Source organism: Onychomys torridus, chromosome 11 (assembly GCF_903995425.1).
Source record: "Onychomys torridus chromosome 11, mOncTor1.1, whole genome shotgun sequence".
NCBI lineage: Eukaryota > Metazoa > Chordata > Mammalia > Rodentia > Cricetidae > Onychomys > Onychomys torridus.
Genome location: NC_050453.1, coordinates 20,554,107 through 20,575,334, shown reverse-complemented (window position 1 = coordinate 20,575,334; position 21,228 = coordinate 20,554,107). Strand labels below are relative to the sequence as shown.

The following is a 21,228-nucleotide window of genomic DNA, read 5'->3' as shown; positions in this document are numbered from 1 at the left end:
TACTTTTTTGGCTCTTTATGTATGATTTGAGTGAGTCCTTTACAGATTCCAGGAGTCTTTTTCAAGATGCATGGATGGAGAATCTTTTCTCCAGTCATTTGTGTGGTCATTTCTTCAAGTATATTCTCACGAATAAATTTTATCTTTGTGAAGTCCAATTAATTCATCATCAGTTTTTTAAAATTGATATTGAATCTTTTCAAATTACTTTTAAAATCATGATGTGGGTTTTCTTATTTAGTCTACTAATGTAGAAAACTGCATTGGTTCCTTTTTGAGTGTTAACAGCATTTTGTTTTATTGGGATAAGCTCTAATTGGCTGTGACATATTATTCAGTTTAGAAATTACTGTATCTTATTGGGTAGTATCTTATCAAAGATGATTTCCCTCATATATAAGGGATAGCTGTATAAATATGTCTTACTTTTTATGATGACTGTTTTGGTTTTTAATATCTTCCCTTTTTTTTGAAAGTAGTAATATAAAATTGATTTTATTTTATCAAATGTTTGGGAACCTCTCCTTTTTTATTTTTCCAGAGCTGAGGACCAAACCCAGGGCTTTGCACTTGCTAGGCAAGCACTCTACCACTGAGCTAAATCCCCAACCCCAACAAACAAAGCTTTTTCTTTTTTTTTTTTTTTGAGCTGAGGATCGAACCCAGGACCTTGCCCTTGCTAGGCAAGCGCTCTACCCCTGAGCTAAATCCTCAACCCTGGGAACCTCTCTGTGAAGCAATTTTTGTCAGAATTATTTAGAAGATGGTAATAATTTTGAATATAAGTTTATAAAATGTTACCTATTTGTTAAAAAAATAATTCACTGAAAACAATTTCAATTTCTTAGATATAGGACTATTTATAAATTCTATTTCATTTGTCAGTTTTAGTATTTTAAAGAATTTTTAGATTTTATCTGTATTATCTAGTCTATAGTTATGATCATTTAAAATATTTTATCATTTTAGTTCTATATAATTTACAATAGTGATTTTGATCACTGGTATTAGTAATTTATATCTTATCTATTTTTTAATTAGTTTTAGTACAGATTCATCAATTTTATTTTAATTTTCAGTAAAGTAAATTCTGACTTTCTTTTTCTATAAAGTTTACTTTTTCTTTGTTTTGTGGTCTTTCTAAACAATGTATTTTTTAAATATATCACTGAGTTTAATTTGTTCTTCTATAGCTTTTTGTGTTAGAAGGCTCCATTTCTACCTTTCTTCTGTAATCTAGGCATTTTAAAGCAGGGGATTTTTCTCTACTGTGATACTGCATCTTACACATCTCAATATCATTTTTATTTACCTTTAAATAATCCCCAGTTGCCTTTAATTTTCTGTTTTGACACATGCTATTCACAATAGCTTTGATAATTATCAAATAATAGGTTTCTTATATATTCCTTTCAGTTTTTCATAATTCATGAACATTGTAGTTGAATACTGCTCTTGATGATTTCAGTCCCTTGAGTTTCACTTAGGCTCAGCATGGTCCATATTGGTGACTGTTTTGTGTGCTCTTGTAAATATCACCCACCATAGACCGCAGTGTTCAGTTGCCGGTTAGGTCTACTTATTGATGATTATACTCACACATGCTAGTCCTTGATCAATATTTCTGTGTAATTCTTTCAATTCTTGACAAAAAAAAATGTTTAAGTATCTAGCACATTTTTTGGTTGTCTTTTCTTTTAGTTCTGCTGGGTTTTAGTTTGGGAGTGTTTGTGAGGATTATGCATTTTTCTCTTTGTTGTTGCTGTTTCACTTATTTTGAAGCTTCTTTGCTGGAAACATACACATTTAGGTTGGTTACATCTCCCTGATGACTTGAGGTTTTTATCATAATGACAGACATGCTATGTACTGTTTGTCTTGAAGTTCACTCCCTCTCTTAATTAGGGTTACTATTGTGATGAGACACCATGACCAAAAGCAATTTGAGGAGGAAAGAATTTATTTTGCTTACCTATTCTTACCGTTCAATATCCAAGGCAGTGAAGGCAGGAATCTGGAGGCAAGAGCTGATGCAGAGGCCATGAAGGGCGGCTTCTTACTGGCTTATTCCTTCCTTATGGTTGCTCAGGCTGCTTTCTTATTGCACTCAGTACCACAAGCCCAGGATAACACGACTCACATTAGCCTGTGCCTTCTCACATCTATCACAAATATGACCAGTTTCTCACTCAACCAGCATCAGAGAAGTTTTCTCTTACAGGAGATGAGAACTAATACAGAGACTCACAACTGGACAGTGTGCAAAGAGTGAGAGACCTTGGAACACACAGTCCTATGTGGGATGTCTATCTCAAGTCCCTCCTCTTAGTACTCAGAGAACTATGCATAAGTGGAGGCAGAAAAGTTATTAAAGCCAGAGGGGTTGAAGAACACCAAGGAAACAGTGCCTTCCACATACAGCAGCATCAACACGCACATGAACCCACAGAGACCAGAGCAGCATGCACAGTACCTGCACAGGTCCAAGCCAGATGGCATTCCAGCCCTGAGAGGGGGAGTAAACATGAGCCTACATCCCTAACCCAGAAAGCTATTTCCAATTGACAAATGCTTGCAAATGAAAAATCAGTTTTCCCCAATGGGGTCTCACTAGGTGTACAGATAATACTTAAGGGAGGCCACATGCTCAGCAGTATGTGCCCACCACAAAATGAACTCAACGGTATTTTTGGAGATCTTTTGTCTCATGATGCTTTCTTTAGGCATTTCTTACCTTGTTTTTCACTTGTATATTATGATTTCTGATTTTGTTTGCCTATGGTGTATGTGTGTGTGTGTGTGTGTGTGTGTGTGTGTATTTGCATAAATTCTGTCAATTAATGACTCTTTTATTACACCCAGGTCAGAAACCCAAATCACCTTTTAAAAATCAAACATTATCACACATTACAATTCAGAGGTACACTGATTTGGTACTTCCATGATGAGGAGTAACAAATGATAAAATATTAAATGTCTTTGTTCTTCATAATTAAACAATTATGTTCCATATGTAATAGCAGAAAATATCAGAATTTCAGATCCCCTGCATCCATGTAAAAAAAAGATATGGCAGCATCCATCTGGTACCCAGGAGATTGTGAGGATTTGGGGGTATGAAGATAGACATACCTCCATGGCTTGCTAGATGGTAAGTCAAGTTCAGTGAGACTGTCTCATAATATAGAAAGAAGAGTTATAGCATAAGATACTAAAAAAAAAAAAAAATCACTGAATTCTGGTCTTCACCAATGGGCGTAACCTGTCAGGCAAATATAACCTCACACACCAACATATATACAACACACCAATGTATACACACTCAAATAAAAATTTTAAAATAAAATAAATAAATCCTAATAGAATTAGTTTTAATTTAGAGAATTTTATAAACTACATATTTAATATGTAATATAAAATATATCATATATAATATAAAATATAAAATGAATTTGTGTGAAAGTATTCACAGGCAAGTTGAAGATTCATTTTCCCTCACGACATGACAAAATTGTCAAAAAAACTCTCTGTTGCTGATGAAAAAGTTAAGAATAATGTCATTAAATGGTTTTCCCATGTAGTGAGTTAGAATTGGAATCCATCTTTCCACATCTTCTCACTCTAAATCATGTGTCCTTTATACCATGTTGTTTTATGATAAAACTTTCAAAATATTGCAAGATCACTGAATGGGTAAATGAGTTATTACAGCTTCAGAGACTAGGCTCCTCTATAACAAAAGAAGAAATGAGCAGTCAAAAATTTGAGCCACAGGCCTAATATATCACAAATACTCTCCAGGAACTTAGACAAGTGAGCAGCTCTCCCTGAAAGCTGTATATACTTCATTAGCTTTCAGAAGAACTAGATCTGTCTTACATCATTTATGCTCTCTGACATCTACTTGCTGCAACACTACCAGTAGCAATCCATTCTGTAGACACATCCCCATGCTATCACTGTGGCAGGGAGCATGGCAACTCTCACATACATATGCACTTCATGTCATCACTTCATAGAATTTGCAGACTACACCGTGTCATCTCCCAACTAGGCTATGAAGGAGTTTAGTTCCCCAGAGACAAACATACAATCAAAACAGTGTTGCCTTCTCTTCCTGGAAGACAAACTCTGGTATTCCTAAGCATTTTGTTTCTTGGGAACAACCGTGTTGTAAGTTTGAAGGCAGAACAGCTTCACCACACACTGGTTAACCTGTAGTCACAGGTGGCTATGAACTTTTGTTTGTGTTTTGTTATTTGTGGTGCTGGTGATGAAACCTAGGGCTTTGAGCATGCTAGGAAGGTTCTCTATCATAGAGTTATTTTCTTACTGAGCCATCAAGCCACCAACTGCTGGTGTGTGTGTGTGTGTGTGTGTGTGTGTGTGTGTGTGTGTGTGTGCTTGCGACTGTCTTTCTGTCTGTCTGTGTATGTGTGCTTAAGTTTCTGTGTGTCATGCCTGTGTATGTGTGTCTGTGTTTCTATGTATCATGTCTGTGTATGTGTAGGTCTATGTTTCCCTGTGTCTGTAAGCATACAACATGTAGGGGCCAGAGATCAATGTAGAATTTTTTTTTTTTCTTCAGTTGGTCTCTACCCTATTTTTTGAGACAGAGTCTCTTACAGGACTGGGACTCATCAAAACAGCTAGCATTTCTGGCAGGAGAGCTACCAACTGTTAAACCAACAATGTTCAGTCTCTGGGGAGACTGCCAAAACCTGGCAATGCTGACTCTATTTCAAGTTGCGATGGCTGGGTATTAGGAAAAGTTTTCAAGTAACAATAATATAGACTAAGGTAAGCTTTATTGACTACAATACCGTACCGCCACTCTGAAGATCTGAATTTTATTTTTGTGTTGGTATTCAGTCATAATTGGAGAACCTTCTGAGCAACCTCATCATAAAGAACTCGTCTTTCAAAGGTTCACATTGTTTTACAGCAAAAATTTAAAATCTGCGTACATGATATTTGAATATATATTCATGTATATTCATATATATACCTATATTTATTTGTTCATATTTTTTAAATTATTTGGGAAAATCACGTTGCCTTACAAGTTTGATTTCAGTGTAAATCAAGCTTGATGTCTATATGCAGAAATAGTACTGGCCATCGACCACAGTGGAAACACAGATAAGGTTTATTTGCACACCACTCCTTGTGTTGCCCTACTGATCCTCTGTGACATTCTGTGACCTGAGGGCTCAGCTTTCCCCAGCGTGAATGACATAGTAAACTATTGGCCAGGCTCCTGTTTAGGAAACTGTTTTCATGGCCTGGAGAGGCTTTTGTCAGGTTTTAAACCTGTTAGTGACTAGTTGTGTGTTCTTTGTCAAATGACCCATTTGAAACTTGAGCCTTTATGTAGCCATGATGCAGTAAGCCTCCCGAGTCACACCAGATGAAAACTATGCCTGATCCATGCACCATCACTCTGTCCACTGTGTGCTAGCTGCCCCCTTGTTGTCTAGATAGCACACTTTGTGTCTCCTAGGTCTTCTCCTCCCGCCCCTGCAACTACCAACCCAAGGATGTGAATAACATACACGTGGAATTATATAGACATAGAATAGATAATAAGTTAGTGAGGAGCAAATGGTATGTTATTTGTTTAGAGCTTAAGAAGCAAGCTCAGGGTCACTACTTCTCAATACATCCCCATGTTGGCCACCGTTCGTCTCTGAAATACGTCAGATGCATTGTGAGTCATTGGGAATGGAATCTGCCCAGTGTTAGTTTAAAGTATTGAGACAATTTTTGTTCACTACCCTTATCTTCAACTAAAACTCTTATTATGTAACCACAAAGAACTAATGTTGGCACCTGAAGAGTTATATATACCAATTTGGAAATATCTCATATTAGAAAGATCCCATATTAGAAGTTACTGCTGGTGCATGGAGAGTTAGAATCATTCTGGTAATAACAATTGTGCATGAATGAAATCAGCATTTGGATGGAGAAGGACTATCACATATTGGAAAGTAATCATAGCTTTTATGTTCATGTGTGTGTATGCTTTGACAGCTTTTTGGAGACCACAGCCTACTACTTCATGAAACCAAAAATTGGAGAGAAGGAGGTGTCCCCAAATGTTTTCTTCAGTGTCTGGCATGAATTCAGCACTGACTTTAAAGACTCTTGGAAGAAGGAGAACAAACTGATTCTGCAAGAGAGGTAGGTGTCTTTGTGTTCACAATGGCATTTAAAACTGGTATTTTATTAAGTGTGACTCCACTGGGGGTTGCCAATTTTTATAGCATGAATGAAAACTTTGATGGCCCTTACCCTGGGATAGCAAGTTGAAGAGGTGCTGAAACTTGGCAGGAGGTGGAGTTTGACGGAGAGGAGTGTGGACTAGAATGTGATGCTACAGAGAATAGCTGAGGGTAGGGCAGTGCCATTGTCTGTTAAATAAGTTCTATTGTGAAGAAACCACAGAAAGGAAAGTCATATGAAGGACTGAATAACCCTATAGGGACAAACCTTCTCCCCTCTAAAGACTGCTAGCAAATGAGGCAAAGGTCAGAGGAATAGTTTTTGCTCAATTCATGGTATATTGTCAGTTCTATCAATTCATCTCAAAATTTTACCCAGGTGTCTCCCCAAACCAGATGATCATGCTTTTTGAAAAGATCCCTCAAGATTCTTGTGGAATGACAGCACATTTCCTAAAATAAATCTGTTCGAGAATGAAGAGAGATTTTTCCGTCTTGAGTATGTGAAATAACATCTCAGGGATTATGAAAATCCACAAAGGCATATTGAATATTAACTCATGAAGAAAGCTAGCCCTCCCAGGGCAGCCTCCCCAAATAGCTGGGTCTAGTGGGAAAATGAAAGAGAAACATAATCCACCCAGAAAGCAAATCCTAACACAGAACCAATTAGCACACTTCCTCACATCCCTGTACGAACAACCACTTTGTTTTAGTTCCTTGGAGAGCTTACATCCTGAGGGACTCGGTTCATCTCTGTATAATATTACATAGTTTCATACTTATTATTTTCTGGCTAGTCTGCTTGTGTATACACCATGATGTGCACCTAGTTTTCATTTACGAGTAGGCTTCTCCATCTCCTTAAGTAAACAGAGTTAATTGCCAGCATTTTTGTGCAAATATATGATGCAGACATGGCCTCACTTCCACACCTAAAGCTGTGCATCTCCTCTTGTGGCTCACTGGCCCCTCAAATCTAGCCTAGTCAGTAAGTGTCAGGTTCAATGAGAGACTCTATCTCAAAAAATAAGATGGAGAAACAATTGTAGAAGTCACCCGAAGTCAACCTCTGGCCCCCACATAGGTCCATGTGTACCTGCACACATATATCTACACACAACCACACACTCATATATCACACACAAATGATAGTTATCCTCCAGTCACTGTTCGGTCATACATTCATTTACATATCCCTTCATTCATATATTAAATGTTATTTTTATTCTCCACCCACCAAAATGCTTGCTCCGTTTAGAGGGTTATAAAGGAGAAACATTTTTCAACTCTACCACATTATCTTACTTCCCTTCTTAAATCTCTAAATTTAATTTTTTTTAACCTAGAAAAGCATCTGAAACCCACTCACCCTGTTATTGAAAGTGGAAAGCATAGCATTTCTTATAGAACAGTTTTTGGTAGCATCTCTTGGATTTGAGACCTAAGTGAAAATAGAACTGGTCCAATTTGGATATCAACAAGATAGGAATAAGTACAAGAATAGCTGCCCTGCCACATATCAGGTGAGTAAGCATGTCACAGATGCAAGGTGGGGCAAGGTGGACTCAATCATCATTATTTGCCGCATCACCAGACAGAACATAAACTCTGGTTAAGAAAATGTCGAGGCTCACTGATTCAGACACACTGTACCCTAAAATCAATTCTAACATCACCATTCCCAAGAAATACTGTTTCTAGGTGACACTAACAATACCAGTCTCACCACACTTGAGTTATTGAGTCTGACATGCTCAGACAAGGCCGTCTTCATTTTTTAACTCCTTTGTCCAGCCAGACTTCTTTCTGATGTCTTGAACTTGTCACAGCCTTAGAAATATACTAAGGGCATTTGGACACACAGCTGATGACTGTATTTCATTGTGGCTGTATTGTGATTGGCTGAATCTAGATGATCCTAGCTATCCACTTGTAATTTTACTACATTTGCTTGGGATAAAGGGCTGAGGCAGGACATGTGGCAGGCCAGGAAGGACTGGCATCTGTTATGCCTCTCAGCAAATGATGACCAGGCTACTTTGAAGAGTGGAGCCATTGATCAGAAGTGTTTGCACAGTGTTGTCCCTTTGCTCAAAGCTGAATACACGGCATAGTAAAACAAAAATGTGAGGTCCGTGTTTGAAAATGAATCATTTCAAAACAACAAATAGCAGTCTACATCCAGTGTTTTATTTTGTGCTATAAATTCTTTTGCTTGCGTTATAGTATTGATTTCACAGTGAGGTTATTGCCGTATTTCTGGGGGAATGTTCGCCAGTGACTGACTGACCCACAGTGTTTTCCTTTGGTGCATCTGTATATATTTAATGATTTAACCTGTTATGTCACTGTCAATGACACAGACATGGGAGTACAAACCTAGCTCACTAGAGTAATGAACATGTTTTTTCACGTAATTTTAAGTTGATCATTGTGGGTCATTAAAAACCCTACTCCAAATACCTTGAGCAAAATGCAAGCTCTTATTTAGACAGTCAGGCTACAGAAGGGTGGGAGAGGAATTTGTCTGTGAAATGCCCAGATGCAGAACTCTCCTGGTAATAGTGGGTTGGGCATGCATCTCTGGACCACTTTTTCTCTGTTTGTTTTTTCTATTTCTCTAAAAAACAAACAAAACAATAACAACAACAAAAAAAAAACTTTCTTAAATTTCGTTATGTGACTGGGTATTTTGCCTGAGTATCTGTGGACCATGTGGCTGCATTGCCCACAGAAACCAGAAGAGGGCATTGGATTCTCGATAACCAGATTTACAGGTAGTTGGTGCTGGGACTCAAACCCAGTTCCTCTGAAAGAGCATTCCCTTTGTTTCTTTTTAAATATCTTCTCTCTACCCTTCTATTTTCTTCCTCCTTCCCTCATTTCTTGTCATTGTTTGTCTTTCCTGCCCACATCCTTCCCCTTTTCACTACCTTCCTCTGGCCACCTTCTAATCCCACTTTCTTCTCTGGGTCCATTTAATTGTCAAGCTTTTTCTTTAACAGTAGACTAATGTCCTGTGGCCTTCATGAATAGGCATGGCTAACATTTTCACAACCTAGGCATAGAAAGCACTCTCTAGCACCCTCTAGAAGAATTCCAGGGTAAACTCCAAATGAACTCTGGCCAGTTTTGGCTCTCCCACTATGGCCAGCCAGGGCCTATCACAAATAGCTCAATTACACTTCAACCCATTCCTCTAGTCAGGCTTGCCATGACTGGCAGTTCGCTTCATAGCAGGATTTTTTTTTTTTTTTTTTTTTTTGCGGGGGGGGGGGGCGTGGGAGGGGTAAGGGAAAAACAGTTTCAAAAGAAAGAAAAGAAAGAGTGAACTGCTACCTCAGTTTAATGTGTTATGTAGCTTTTACTGGGAGATGCAATCAAAGATCTCTTTACTCCAGCTAGGGCACCAATGACAAACCAAAGAAACGGTTTCATTCACATCTAGCTCAGTAAACCAGTGAACTATGGGGTTACTTGTAGTTTGAAGTGATACTGGAGCATAGCCAACTGCTGCATTCCAAAAAGCCCATCTTACATGGGCAGTGACTCACAAAAGCTGCATCCCTGATGCTTCCTGCCCAGTTCACAGACAGCTCAGCTGACCAGAAAGTCACATGTCCCCAGAGAGTGTTGCTGCTTTTTTACTATAGGGAGTAGCCTTGTGTATCCTCTAACTTCCTGACCTAATAGGTTTCAGTTACTTCCTGAGTTTCAAAAAGGAAATGTTTTGGTTGAGTATGCAGAAATAATCTGAACAATGATATTGGTTATACCATTGGGAATTTCCCATCTTCTCATTTGGTATTCATAAATAAATGATTCTTCAAGGTTTTAAGTCCTGTATGAATATTCCTCCCCATTTGATTTCTAACTGATATCTCATCATAGAGTAGAACTCTGCTTTTCTGGCCTTGTCTGGATAACTTGTGAGATTCCATTGATGTGTTTTCTGATATCATGAGTTCCCCCTCATTCTTGTTGAGTAGATCTGCCCTCTTTCTAGGAGATGTGGTTTGAAAAGCCTGGGGGTTTTAGTTATCTCCCAGTTATTAACTGTGGAGTTGTCTGGAAGGTCATTTATCCATCAAGAGTCATCCTTTCCTCACCTGTAAATTGGAGGTGATTACACCTCTCTTGCAACATCAATGTGTAGATAGAATGAAGAGATGTACATATATATCTCCATATCAGAAGCTACATGTTTAGGGGTTCTTTGACTGTTTCTCTGTCATTGACTATAAATGGCATCCATATTGTGTCTCTAATAAGATGATTTAATGTATTAATAAGGGATGACATCATTCTAAAAAGAGAATTTATAAATGCAAGGTATTGCTATGACAGTTACCTTTTTGGTTAGGTAAAATGTGTCTGTTTTGCATGTGAGGATGAACTTTTGTTTAAAATGTTACTATACACTATGCTTCTATATGAATGTTGTCTGATATGATAGAATATTGCTTTTTTTTATATAGACCACTAGCCCACTGGCTTTATGAAAAGTCAATAAAAGTGGTCTTATTTATTAATAAGAAATCTTCTTTTTAAAAAGATTCAGACATGCCATCACTGAAAAACATAAAACATGAAAAATAAATTTTAAAAATTCCATTTCCCTGCAATATTTAGAAGTCAGGGACATGTTAACAAATTCTACCAAGTCCCCTCTTCCCTAATATCTCACAGAATATGCTTGTATTATGTAAGACCATAGGAAAACTTTACAATAGTGTCACTCAGCCACATTAGTAAGACCTTGTGGAGATGGGATAAAAGCCCAAATAATTAAGCACATATATACGTCTTGGTCCCTGATTTATAGGCTTCAGGTTAGCTCCTAGAAGAGGGTAGCCCACCCTAGAACAACTCTACTCCTCACCCCTCTTTACTGTGATTTGAAATCAGTTTTCATCCAGAATTTTCAGCCACATGACTCTGTGGAGTTATATTTTTTGTTATTCATTCAATACTCCTTGAACTTCACTCAGCATTGAAGTTGTCAAGCCTTCTGTAGGCAGTCTCTTCTTCCTTGATTGTACAGTCTAGCACTGAGCAGTGTAACATACAGCAGAGAATGAGGAGGGGCTGAGGTCTAGCCAGAAGACTTTGAACACAGAGCTTAGAGCCCATCCAAGATTTTTTTAAAGATGATTTAAAGCACTAAAATCATTTTAGACAACAAAATCTTTCTCCAGAAAACTGGCGCCCAAGCTCCATGAAGTGTGGTATACCATAATTTCCTTTTTAATCAGGTAGACATTTTAATTCAATGAATCAATTGAGACATTAATATGAGTTATGTTTAAAATATTGTCTAATTTAATTTGCTAGTTTGTTTTACTGCAAAGCAGGTAGTCTTTGATAAACCACGAGAAGGACTAGCTTCCCCTGTAATTGCACGAGCCCGTGGCAATCAGTATGCATTCAGCTCAGCTGAAGTCTGTGATTAGAAATGATTTGGATATTTGTTCTTACAAAATCAGAGATTATATTGGAGATTTCTAGTGCCATGTTGAAATTCTTTCCAAAATTTGTATTTAAGTGCTCTGTATGTTCAGATTTAGGTGTGATGTTAGCAGAGAAAAGTTTGGGAAGGAAGAAACCACTTTCATGGCAATTGAAAATAAATATCAACAGACACAGAGAAGTGAACTTCCCATTACCCACCTTTTTGTGAGACAGATCTCATGTAGCATAGTCCAGCCTCAAACTCACTAAGTAGCCAACAGCGTGACCTTAAAACCCTGACCCTTCTGCCTCCACCTTGCTGGAAGTACAGGTATTTGCCACCATAGTTGCTGAGGTAGAGACTGAATTGAGAGCTTTGTCCATGCTAGTCTCCTTTACCAGCCCATTGACATCCCAGCTGCTGAAATCCCCTCCCTGATCCAGTTCTGTGCTGTTGTGTGGTTCTGGTAATGACATTGGCTGATCATTTGTCCTTTCCATTCAGGCACCAGCTTTAGAGAAATGACCAATAAAGCTATTGTCTTCCTATTGCCAACTCTCTAGTACTGGAGGTTTGGCAAGACAGTTGACAAACCAGATTGCCAAAATGGTAACAAGAAGCTAAGTATGTGAGGAGAGTCTGCATTCTTGGCTGGTCCTAATTTACATACCTTAAAGTGTAATGGGGAGGGCAGGGTGTTTTGTGATTATTTATGTTCTTCCATACTTCAGGCAGCACCCCTGGCTATACAGATCTTGACCTTTAACTAGAAAAGTAGACAATAAGTGAAAGTATGTATCTTAGCTATGGATTTAGGAAATAAAGAGGAATCAGAAGTTGAAGATCATTAGAAAGAACAGCCAGGGGGACAAGGTTTGGAGCACATATGGAGTTTAAAATTCCGGCCATGTGTGGAGACATAACAGAGCATAGGATGGAAATGGTTGTGTGTTTTCCAAGAAAGACAAGTAATACAAAGAAACTGGTGAAGTGTGCCAGGGCTTCACAGTCCAGATCATGTCAGATTCATCATGAGTGATAAACTGTTATTACTTATCAGGTAGAAAATCAACAGTTTGGCAGGAGGGGAATTGGATAGGATGTGTGTGATGAGATCATTGTGTGTGACATGGGCAGTGCATGGGAGAGTGGCAGTGAGAAGTAAGTTAGGAAATCACTATGGCTTAGGCGAAAGATGTGGTACTCTAGATTATTTGAGGTCATGGGAGCTGCAGGAATTGAGGTGTGTTGTTTGGAGGAAGGTCTACACAGGCCTGGTGCTCCCAGTTTGGGGGAGTATGATTCTAAGTGTCTTCTCAGGCATTACCAAGCTAATGTCAGTCACGTTATGAAAGATTCAGGAAGTGTCAGCCTGCCCTTTCTTCTCCTAAACCGCCTTTTTACACTCTGGATGTTAGCACATTCTCTTTGTAAAGCTTAGTTCTCCTAGAAGGAGGTACACGTTCCAGGAGGATACCTAAATAGTAAAGAACTTTGTCTTTAAAAAAGTTCTTCAAAAAATGGCTTCTTTGTCTTGCCATCCTTTTGGGAAACTTTTCTCAAATGCTTCTTGAGTTCTATCCTCAGACCATAAAAATAAAAAAAAAAAAAAATAAAGAAAAGCAAAACAAAACATGTGAACTAAGGATACAAGTTCTTGGTAGTGTGTTTGCCCAGCATGCACAAGGCCCTAGAGGGAGAGAGAGGGAGGGGGAAGGGGAGAAATGAAGGGACAGAAGGGAAAAGTTGAAGGGAAAGTGTTCCATTCAAAGGCTGAAGCAGCCCCCAAGAGTTGTAATTAAAGACCTAAATAGAAAGTCATCGCCCCAAACCAAGAAAACAGCCTGTCCAGAGGTATGTCTGCTTTAGTGTTTCAATGATGCTATCCAGTCTTGGAGTGAGATTGTGGGAGCCTATGAGGCGTCTGAGCCATTCATAGTTTCCCATCAGCATTTCTTAAAAGTATGTTTGTTGATTTAGCCAAGTTTATAGTAGAAATATCTTAGATCAAAATATACTTCCTGGAAAACATGAGTCAAAAATTATCCCTCAAAAATAGTATCTTTCAACTTATATGGGCTGAAAACTGCTCCTATAAAAGGATTTTTTTAAGGGGGTAATTCTCACTTCCTTTAAGATAAATAATTTCAAATAACATCACAGTTTTATTCCGTTACAGGAAGATGAGCAGATCTATCAGGTTTGTATAATGGAAAATTACCAAATAGTTTGCTTTGTGAGTACTTCTGCTGGAGCCTGAATTTTTAAGATAACTAAAACCTTTGGAATCATAGTGCTCTCCACAGGCCTTCCTGCCATGGCCTTCCTTGCTTGCTGCTGACTCTGACTCTTTGGGGTGGGATAATTCCAAGGCAGGAGCCACTCCTCCATCTGCCTCCGGGATTTCCTCTCAAACACTACCACTTTCCCACTGTGGAGAGTAATATGTTTGAGAAGTCAGAGATGATTCTTCTGCACTTAAAAAAAAATGGGGCTTTAGAATCAATACTGTCTAATTAGAAGCTAGGCTTGAGAGATACAGAAGTATGAGGTTACCTTGGCCATGTCATTGATATTAGTCTCTGTACAAAGCCAATGACAGGGAAGAACCAAGACATTTTCTTGTTGTTCTTTGTTTGTCTGGGGTCTTTTGGGGGAGGGAGAGACAGACAGCAATAGAGAAAGGCCTTTTATATTGTACTTAGGAGCAAGCAGACACTCTATGGAAGCGAACCTTGCTGATGTTGAAGAACTAGCTACGAAATTACAGTGCAGCCTTGGTTGTTGACATTTGCAGTCAACTCAAATGTCCATCAACTGAACGACAGCCCTCAGGACAAATTAGTGTCACATAGATAGCTGTGGGTTGTTTTTGTTTTTTGTTTTTTTGCTTTATGGAAAAGCCGTTGGTTACAGTTTGCTCCTACTTGAAAGTGAACTCCAAACTTTAAATCATCATTGCTTAAGTTTTTTATATGCAGAATTTTTTTTTACTCTATTCAGATATAGTTGACAAATTATGACACACTTATAATGTCTAGTTATCTGTATACATCCAGAAATTTTTATCATAATCTAGCCAGTTGGCAAATCCATTCCCTCACAGGGTTACATTGATTTTTTTTTCCTTTTGTAACAATAATCCTTGAGTTGTGTTGCTTTAATTTTACATTTTAAGAGTAACAATGCAAGGCCAAATAAGTAAATATAGAGTTGTGCCTAATAGAATCCCTAAATTGATACAAAAGCACTTTTGTATTGTAGCCTCTCCCATTTATGTTAACATTAACATGTAGACCCACCAGAGGCCCATTTATATTTTGTTGCTTCTATTTTGTCATATTTGTGCCTCTACTGCCTGGATGAGGTCTGTAATAACACCCAGAATCCCTGATCCCTCAAAACCTTTCAAAGTTTGGAAAGTTTATCTAATCACTCTTATCTGTCATTGTATCTTGGCGAAGTTAAGCATCCTCTAAATAATCTATCAGCTCTGTCTCCATCCTCTCCACTTTGCCCTGGCCATGTTCCACCTCCAATTGATTACCCCAGCCACCCCTTTCCTTTAGAACTTACAGTTCAGCCGGCACCGAGTATCACACACCCTGTCTCCATAAAAGCCAATGTGTCTCCACAGTTCATTGATCTCCCTCTAAAGAAAGACAGCTCTGTCTCCTTGCTGAGACCTTCCCTGAATGATTTAACATTCAATGGGAAGCCATCTGAAGTACTGTTAGTTATGCCTACATCTCAAGAAGGGTCACCTCTACATTTGTACAAGGGCACAGACCTCTCCTGGTATGGGTCATCACTTGGGTAGAGATCATTCTGGGTTCTACCTGGCAAAGGGAAGCTAAGGAGTCAAGGTGTGCTGGTTCCAGAGTAAGGCCAGGTAGTAGATCCATTCCATCCCTAGAGTATTTATTTCTTGTTTGTTATAATTAAATACTATTTTTTGCTAACAGGTGTTTAAATTAATTTTTATGTATTTGGGAATTTTCCTTGCATGTATGTCTATGCACTCCTTGTGAGCCTTGTAATCTAGGACAGAGAAGATGTCAGATCCCCTGGAATTAGAATTACAGATGATTATGAGCCACTATTTGGGGGCTGGAAACTGACCCTCTGTCCTCTGGAAAAGGCACCCAGTACTCTTAAAGGCTGAACTACTGCTCAAGCTTCTGGTAGCAAGTAGTCTTAATGAACATAGAACTCTAGCAGTGTTGGTTGTGAGCCTAAGGCTGTTTGTCCAAAGATGGAAAGGACATAGTACTCTGAGGTCATGTCCATCTTTTCTTGGGCTTCATAATGTCCTTCTTCCCCTGGAATGGTTCCAGGAGAGACCATGATTAGAGCGTGCCCTGGAGGAAAAGCCAGCAGCCCACATTAAATTCACCTGCTGGCTCCTGAGAGCGTATGGATCCCTTGAGTTTCATTAACCCCGAAATGACCTTTGTCTCCAACAAATTATGAATCAGGAGGGAGCAAAACTACTGAGCTGCAGAAAGTGTACCTATTTAAAATCATCTAAACAACACTGTGGTAACACATGAGTATTGGAACATTCAGTAAGGAGACATGATATGTATAGTTGCTTTTAAGAAGGAAGAAAATATGCACAGTTATATTAATGATTTAGCATTTTACTCTAAGCAATTTTTTTCTTTAATATTATTTTAGCCTATTTTGGTATCTGAGATGGGCTGCATTGACTACCATGTTGAAAATTAAAATCCAAAATTCAGTAACACAAACATTCATTTTCTATCAGATAAATAATGAATATTCATAGGGAATAGGATTCATTTTCATCATTTAAAATAGTCAGAACTTAAAGGCTATATATGGGAATGCCTATTCCTCAGAATTTTAAATTGTCAAAAAAGATGTGTTGGAAATGAGTGTCTAAACATCATTAGGTGAGGAAAAAGGAAAGAACCCTTGATTGAATAGGTAAAAGCTCTACTGGGAGCTCCATCCCTGGCTCTCAGGTTTATAAGATAGTGAGTGTCTCCCAGGGTGACCCAGGCTCACTTTCACACTTGCAGTCCTCTGGCTTCTGCACCTCAAGTACTGTGATTGGAGACATGCACACCATGTCTGGCAGCCTTTAATCCTCAAATTGTTGCAATTACCATCATGTATCTAGACATTCTGTATCTTGCAGAAGTAAAACACATCAGAGTGTATTCATAATCAGTCTTAATTTTATTAGATGGGATCGTTTTTTAAAATTAACCTCTAGGGTTCAAATCCTAGGGCCTAGGGTGAACATTTTTGGAAAGTTTGTTTAAATTACATTTGGCCACTTTAAAGTTTTCCGACTGTGGGGGAGGTGAATAAGACGAGACACGAAGGGGTACATTTCCTCAGTTAAGGGATTTTTTTGATCCTCGCAGATAACACAGAAGATCATTTTAAAACTGAGACTTCATGTGGCTATTAATGCATCCTTAAATTTTAATATGGATGTGCCCATAACTCTGTTCTGAGTTCACCCATGGGTTGGTTTCCTACAGCCCCTCATTCTTCCAGAACTTTCATTCTTAGAAAAGCTAAATGTAACATGTGATAGAAACATGGACTTATACTGTACAAGACCTGGACTTAACATATGTCTCTAGTAGTGTATTTACAACCCTTGGCATATTGGCTTACCATTCTGAGCCTCAGTTCTCCCATTTATAAAATAGAGGTACTAATAATATCTAGTTTCTGGAGGGAGTTAAATGAATCACTGAATAGACAACACTTGACACAATCTTTTCCATACCAAAACTTCTCAAATAGCATTATCATCAAGTTCATGTTCTAAAGGCAAGATGTTATATTAGAAAGACTTAACATTGGAATTCAAAGAACAGCTCTATTCTACCTTATATTGTTTCTAAAGTTTGTATTTCCAAGTTAATAATTTGCATGCTGCCAATTATACCATGGTGAAACTGGGAAGTTAGTTAAGCTTAATTGGCATTACTTTCTAACTTGGAGAACTGAAATAGTGATTTCAAATTTATTTGGTATTGAAGCAATTCATGATATTAGCTGCAAAATTTCTAACACAGTGACTGGCTCATTGCAGGTGCTAAGTCTTTTGAATAGTACTGTAGGTCTTTAAAAATTATGACTATTGGTACAAGCTTCATATGTTAGCCTTTAATCCCAATGCCAGAGAAGTAGAGGCAGATTTCTGTGTTTGAGGCCAGCCTGGTATACACAGTGAAGCTCAGGCCAGTCAAGGCTACATGGTGGGACCTTATCTCAAAAAAAAAAAAAAAAAAAAAATCTGGCTATTGTTGTATATGAACATAGTGCATTCCTCCCTGTGAACAGGACAGCGAAGAAGAACTGGATAGAGTGAAGTAGAATTTGGAAAAGCAGAAGTGTGGGGGTGAAGCATAGATTATAGAAGGAGATTAATGAAATGTAATAAATTAAGATAGACAGTAGTGCTTAAAATAGAAGGTTGAGAACACAGGGAAGCTACACATCACTTCCCTGCCAGGAAACCCATATTGTCTTTTTATAAGCAGCAATATCCACATGTAACTGGCACAAGGAAGGCAGACGTATGTTTCCATGGTACCCAGTTATACAGAATGAATTGGGTGAGCATTCTTTAGTGTGAATCCACAGTATTTATGCAAGTTTATTCTTTTCATTTCTTCATCAGCCCATTTCACTCTAGCTGGTTATGATTGTTAATGGGTTTCAGTCTAGCATATTACAGATCCCCATTTAGTGCAGAGCCATATTGTAGGCTTTAAAGAAAAAAGATTGAGCCCCTAGCTCTCTGCACATTGTAGTCCTCTCATTTAAAAATTAAGCCAGAGCATGAACAAAACTAGAAACACAATTTGGAGTTTGACATAGAAGTGAAGCTGGGTCTGTTTAGAGCAGGAAGTAAGTCAGGAGCTAAAGGCTAGATAACATGGATGGTGAGTTAGATATAATGGTGAAGAGGGAATTGTTGGTTTTGCAAAGATGGATGGATGGATACTGGAAATCAGACAATGATTTAAGAAGAACTCAAACATGTCTGAGAAGGCAACATCACTGTGCATAAAGCTTTGCCTGCTGCCCACTTGGGAGTTTTCTACCTGATCTCTCAGCAGTAAAGATAAACTTTCCCCATTCCACTCTGCCACTGAGTGCAGTCCAGTAGACTGCTCCACATTCAGATGAGAAAGACAAGAGCCAAGCACTATACCCAATGTCTCAACTGAGAAGCAGGAATTTAACCATCAGAAAGCTGGTGGGTCATCACAGGGTGGAAATAAGCTGACCTGACCATCAAGTATGTAGTCTCTCTTCATGAACAGGTGTTAGGAGCAAGATGTTTTGCATTCTGCTTTTGTAAAGCTAAGAATTAAGTTCTCGTATCCAAATACTTGATTCCTAGAGAGCATTTCCATTCTCTACTTGGTTATTTAATGGCTTACCTGATAAGGGAGTTTATAAACTTTGGGGCGGGGGTTGAACTATTCTTTTGTTTTGTTTTGTTTTTTAACTTTTATTCTTCTCTCATACATTACATTCCAACCACATTTTCCCTTCCCTCCACTCCTCCTAGTCCTCCTCTACCTTCCTTCTCCCCAGATCCACTTTTCCTCCTCTTCCTCTGGCCCCCCAAAAAGAAAAAAATAGCAGGCCTCCCAGGGATCATCCACTGAACATGGCCTAACACGATACAATAATACTGCACACAAGTCCTACAAGCTTCTGAGGACAATGACAGATATGGTGTCACTCATCATCTTGTAGTCTGGAGTCATGGTCTCTTACCTGCAGTTTGAAGACACACAAACGCTATGAAACAAAAAAGTTATTCATTCGTAGAGTTGCTGCAAACTTATCTGTCAGCAAAACTCAACTTTTCTGAGGGTGTTTTTAACCTCTGCACATGCAGCTTTTCATAAACTTACCATAGAAATACTGTGTTTTATTATTTCATGTTCTCTGACCCTTCTGGTAGTGTGCCATACACCTGCCTGAAATGGAGAAATGTCTCCATTCTGTAACATATCTGGCCACAAAGTTTTGGGGTAAAGGATTGTAGGATGAATGTGTATCCGCCTGAGTGAACTATGCAGGTATACTGGTTCCCCATTCTGTCTAGTAGCACGGGGACATATCAGTCTCTTAATGAAGCTGCTGGTGTGTAGGGTTAACTGTGGAGACCCATTCAGATTTTCTACTGCTCTGAGGTGTCCTCCTCACTTCAGTAATTATTGCAGAGTTTCCTTGCTGCATCGCATCCACCAAGCTTCCTGTTCAGTCTGACCTTTATCCCCTCCTGTCGTCCGTTCTGCCTTTGTTTTCTGTATCCATCTTTCTTCTTCAATTACACATCTCCTCTGCTCTCCACTCCTTGGCATCAGCAGGCCAAATCATTCACCCTTCTTGCTCTGAAAGAAATTCTCTATGATGTGATATATTGTGTCCCCCCAATATATTGGGTACTCTAATAAAACTTATCTGGGGTTAGAGAACAGAACAGCCACTAGGTTAGACATAGAGGCCAGATAGTGGTGGCACACACCCTTTATCCTAACATTCCAGAGGCAGAGATCCATTTGGATCTCTGTAAGTTCAAGGCCACACTGGAAACAGAGCTAGGCATGGTGGCACACACCTTTAATCCCAGGACTAGAGATCTCTTGTCTTACTTGGGAAAGATACCTGTCTTTAATCCTAGGAAGTGACAGCAGGAAGAAGAAAGGTATATAAGGCAAGAGGACCAGGAACTAGAGGCAAAATTTTTAGGCTTTGAGCTTTTAGACTTTTAGCAGCAGTTCAGCTGAGATCCATTCGGGTGAGGACTCAGAAGCTTCCAGTCTGAGAATTTGTAGAAACAGGATCAGATGAGGAGTTGTGAAGGTGAGGTTAGCTGTGGCTTGTTCTGCTTCTGTGAACTTTCAGAATTCACCCCAATATCTGGCTCCTGGTTTGTTTTTTTATTAATAAGATGGTTAAAATTTGTCTACACTAAGAGGCACTGTTTTCAAGTCAGCGAGGCAACCATACATTCATTTTCTAAGGAGCACAGACGTAGCTTGGAAGGCATGGGAGAAATGAGACGTGGTGAATGCTTTTATTCGAATTTTCATTTCCATGTATAATCATTACCCACAGGGTAATTGCTACTAATGTCTCTCCTGAACACTGAATGTCCCTCCATATCTCCATCCTTCCCTCTCAATTTAGAATTTGCCAATACACTTTGCCTAGGTCGTTTATCAAATGATTAGAGTTGCAAATGAAAACAGCACATCTCTACCCTGATAGAGCTTCCAATATACTTATAGAGAAGTCATTATTGGGTCAAGGAAAGGCAGAGCTGGAGAATTTTTTGTTGTTGTTGTAAGATAGCAAGATAGTGTCTAAGAAGTGGTGCATAAGCAGGGACTTGAAGGTAATTAGAGAATAAACTAGTTGAAATCTGAAGGAGGAAAGTCCCAGATAGTTGGAGACACTGAGGGAAAGCATATTAAGTGAGAAGTCCAGAGTGGCTGGAACAGAGCCATCAAGGAAGAGAGGTCAGGG

General features: G+C 38.7%; 1 protein-coding gene across 1 annotated transcript in view; it reads left to right on the top strand.

Moving 5' to 3' along the window:
* The window catches only part of Fmn2 (formin 2), a 351,969-nt gene that overhangs the window by 316,797 nt on the left and 13,944 nt on the right, over positions 1–21,228 (top strand). The window contains exon 16 of the mRNA XM_036202265.1: positions 6,037–6,186. Coding sequence (XP_036058158.1) covers positions 6,037–6,186 — 150 coding nt within the window. The remainder of the gene's footprint in view (positions 1–6,036; positions 6,187–21,228) is intronic.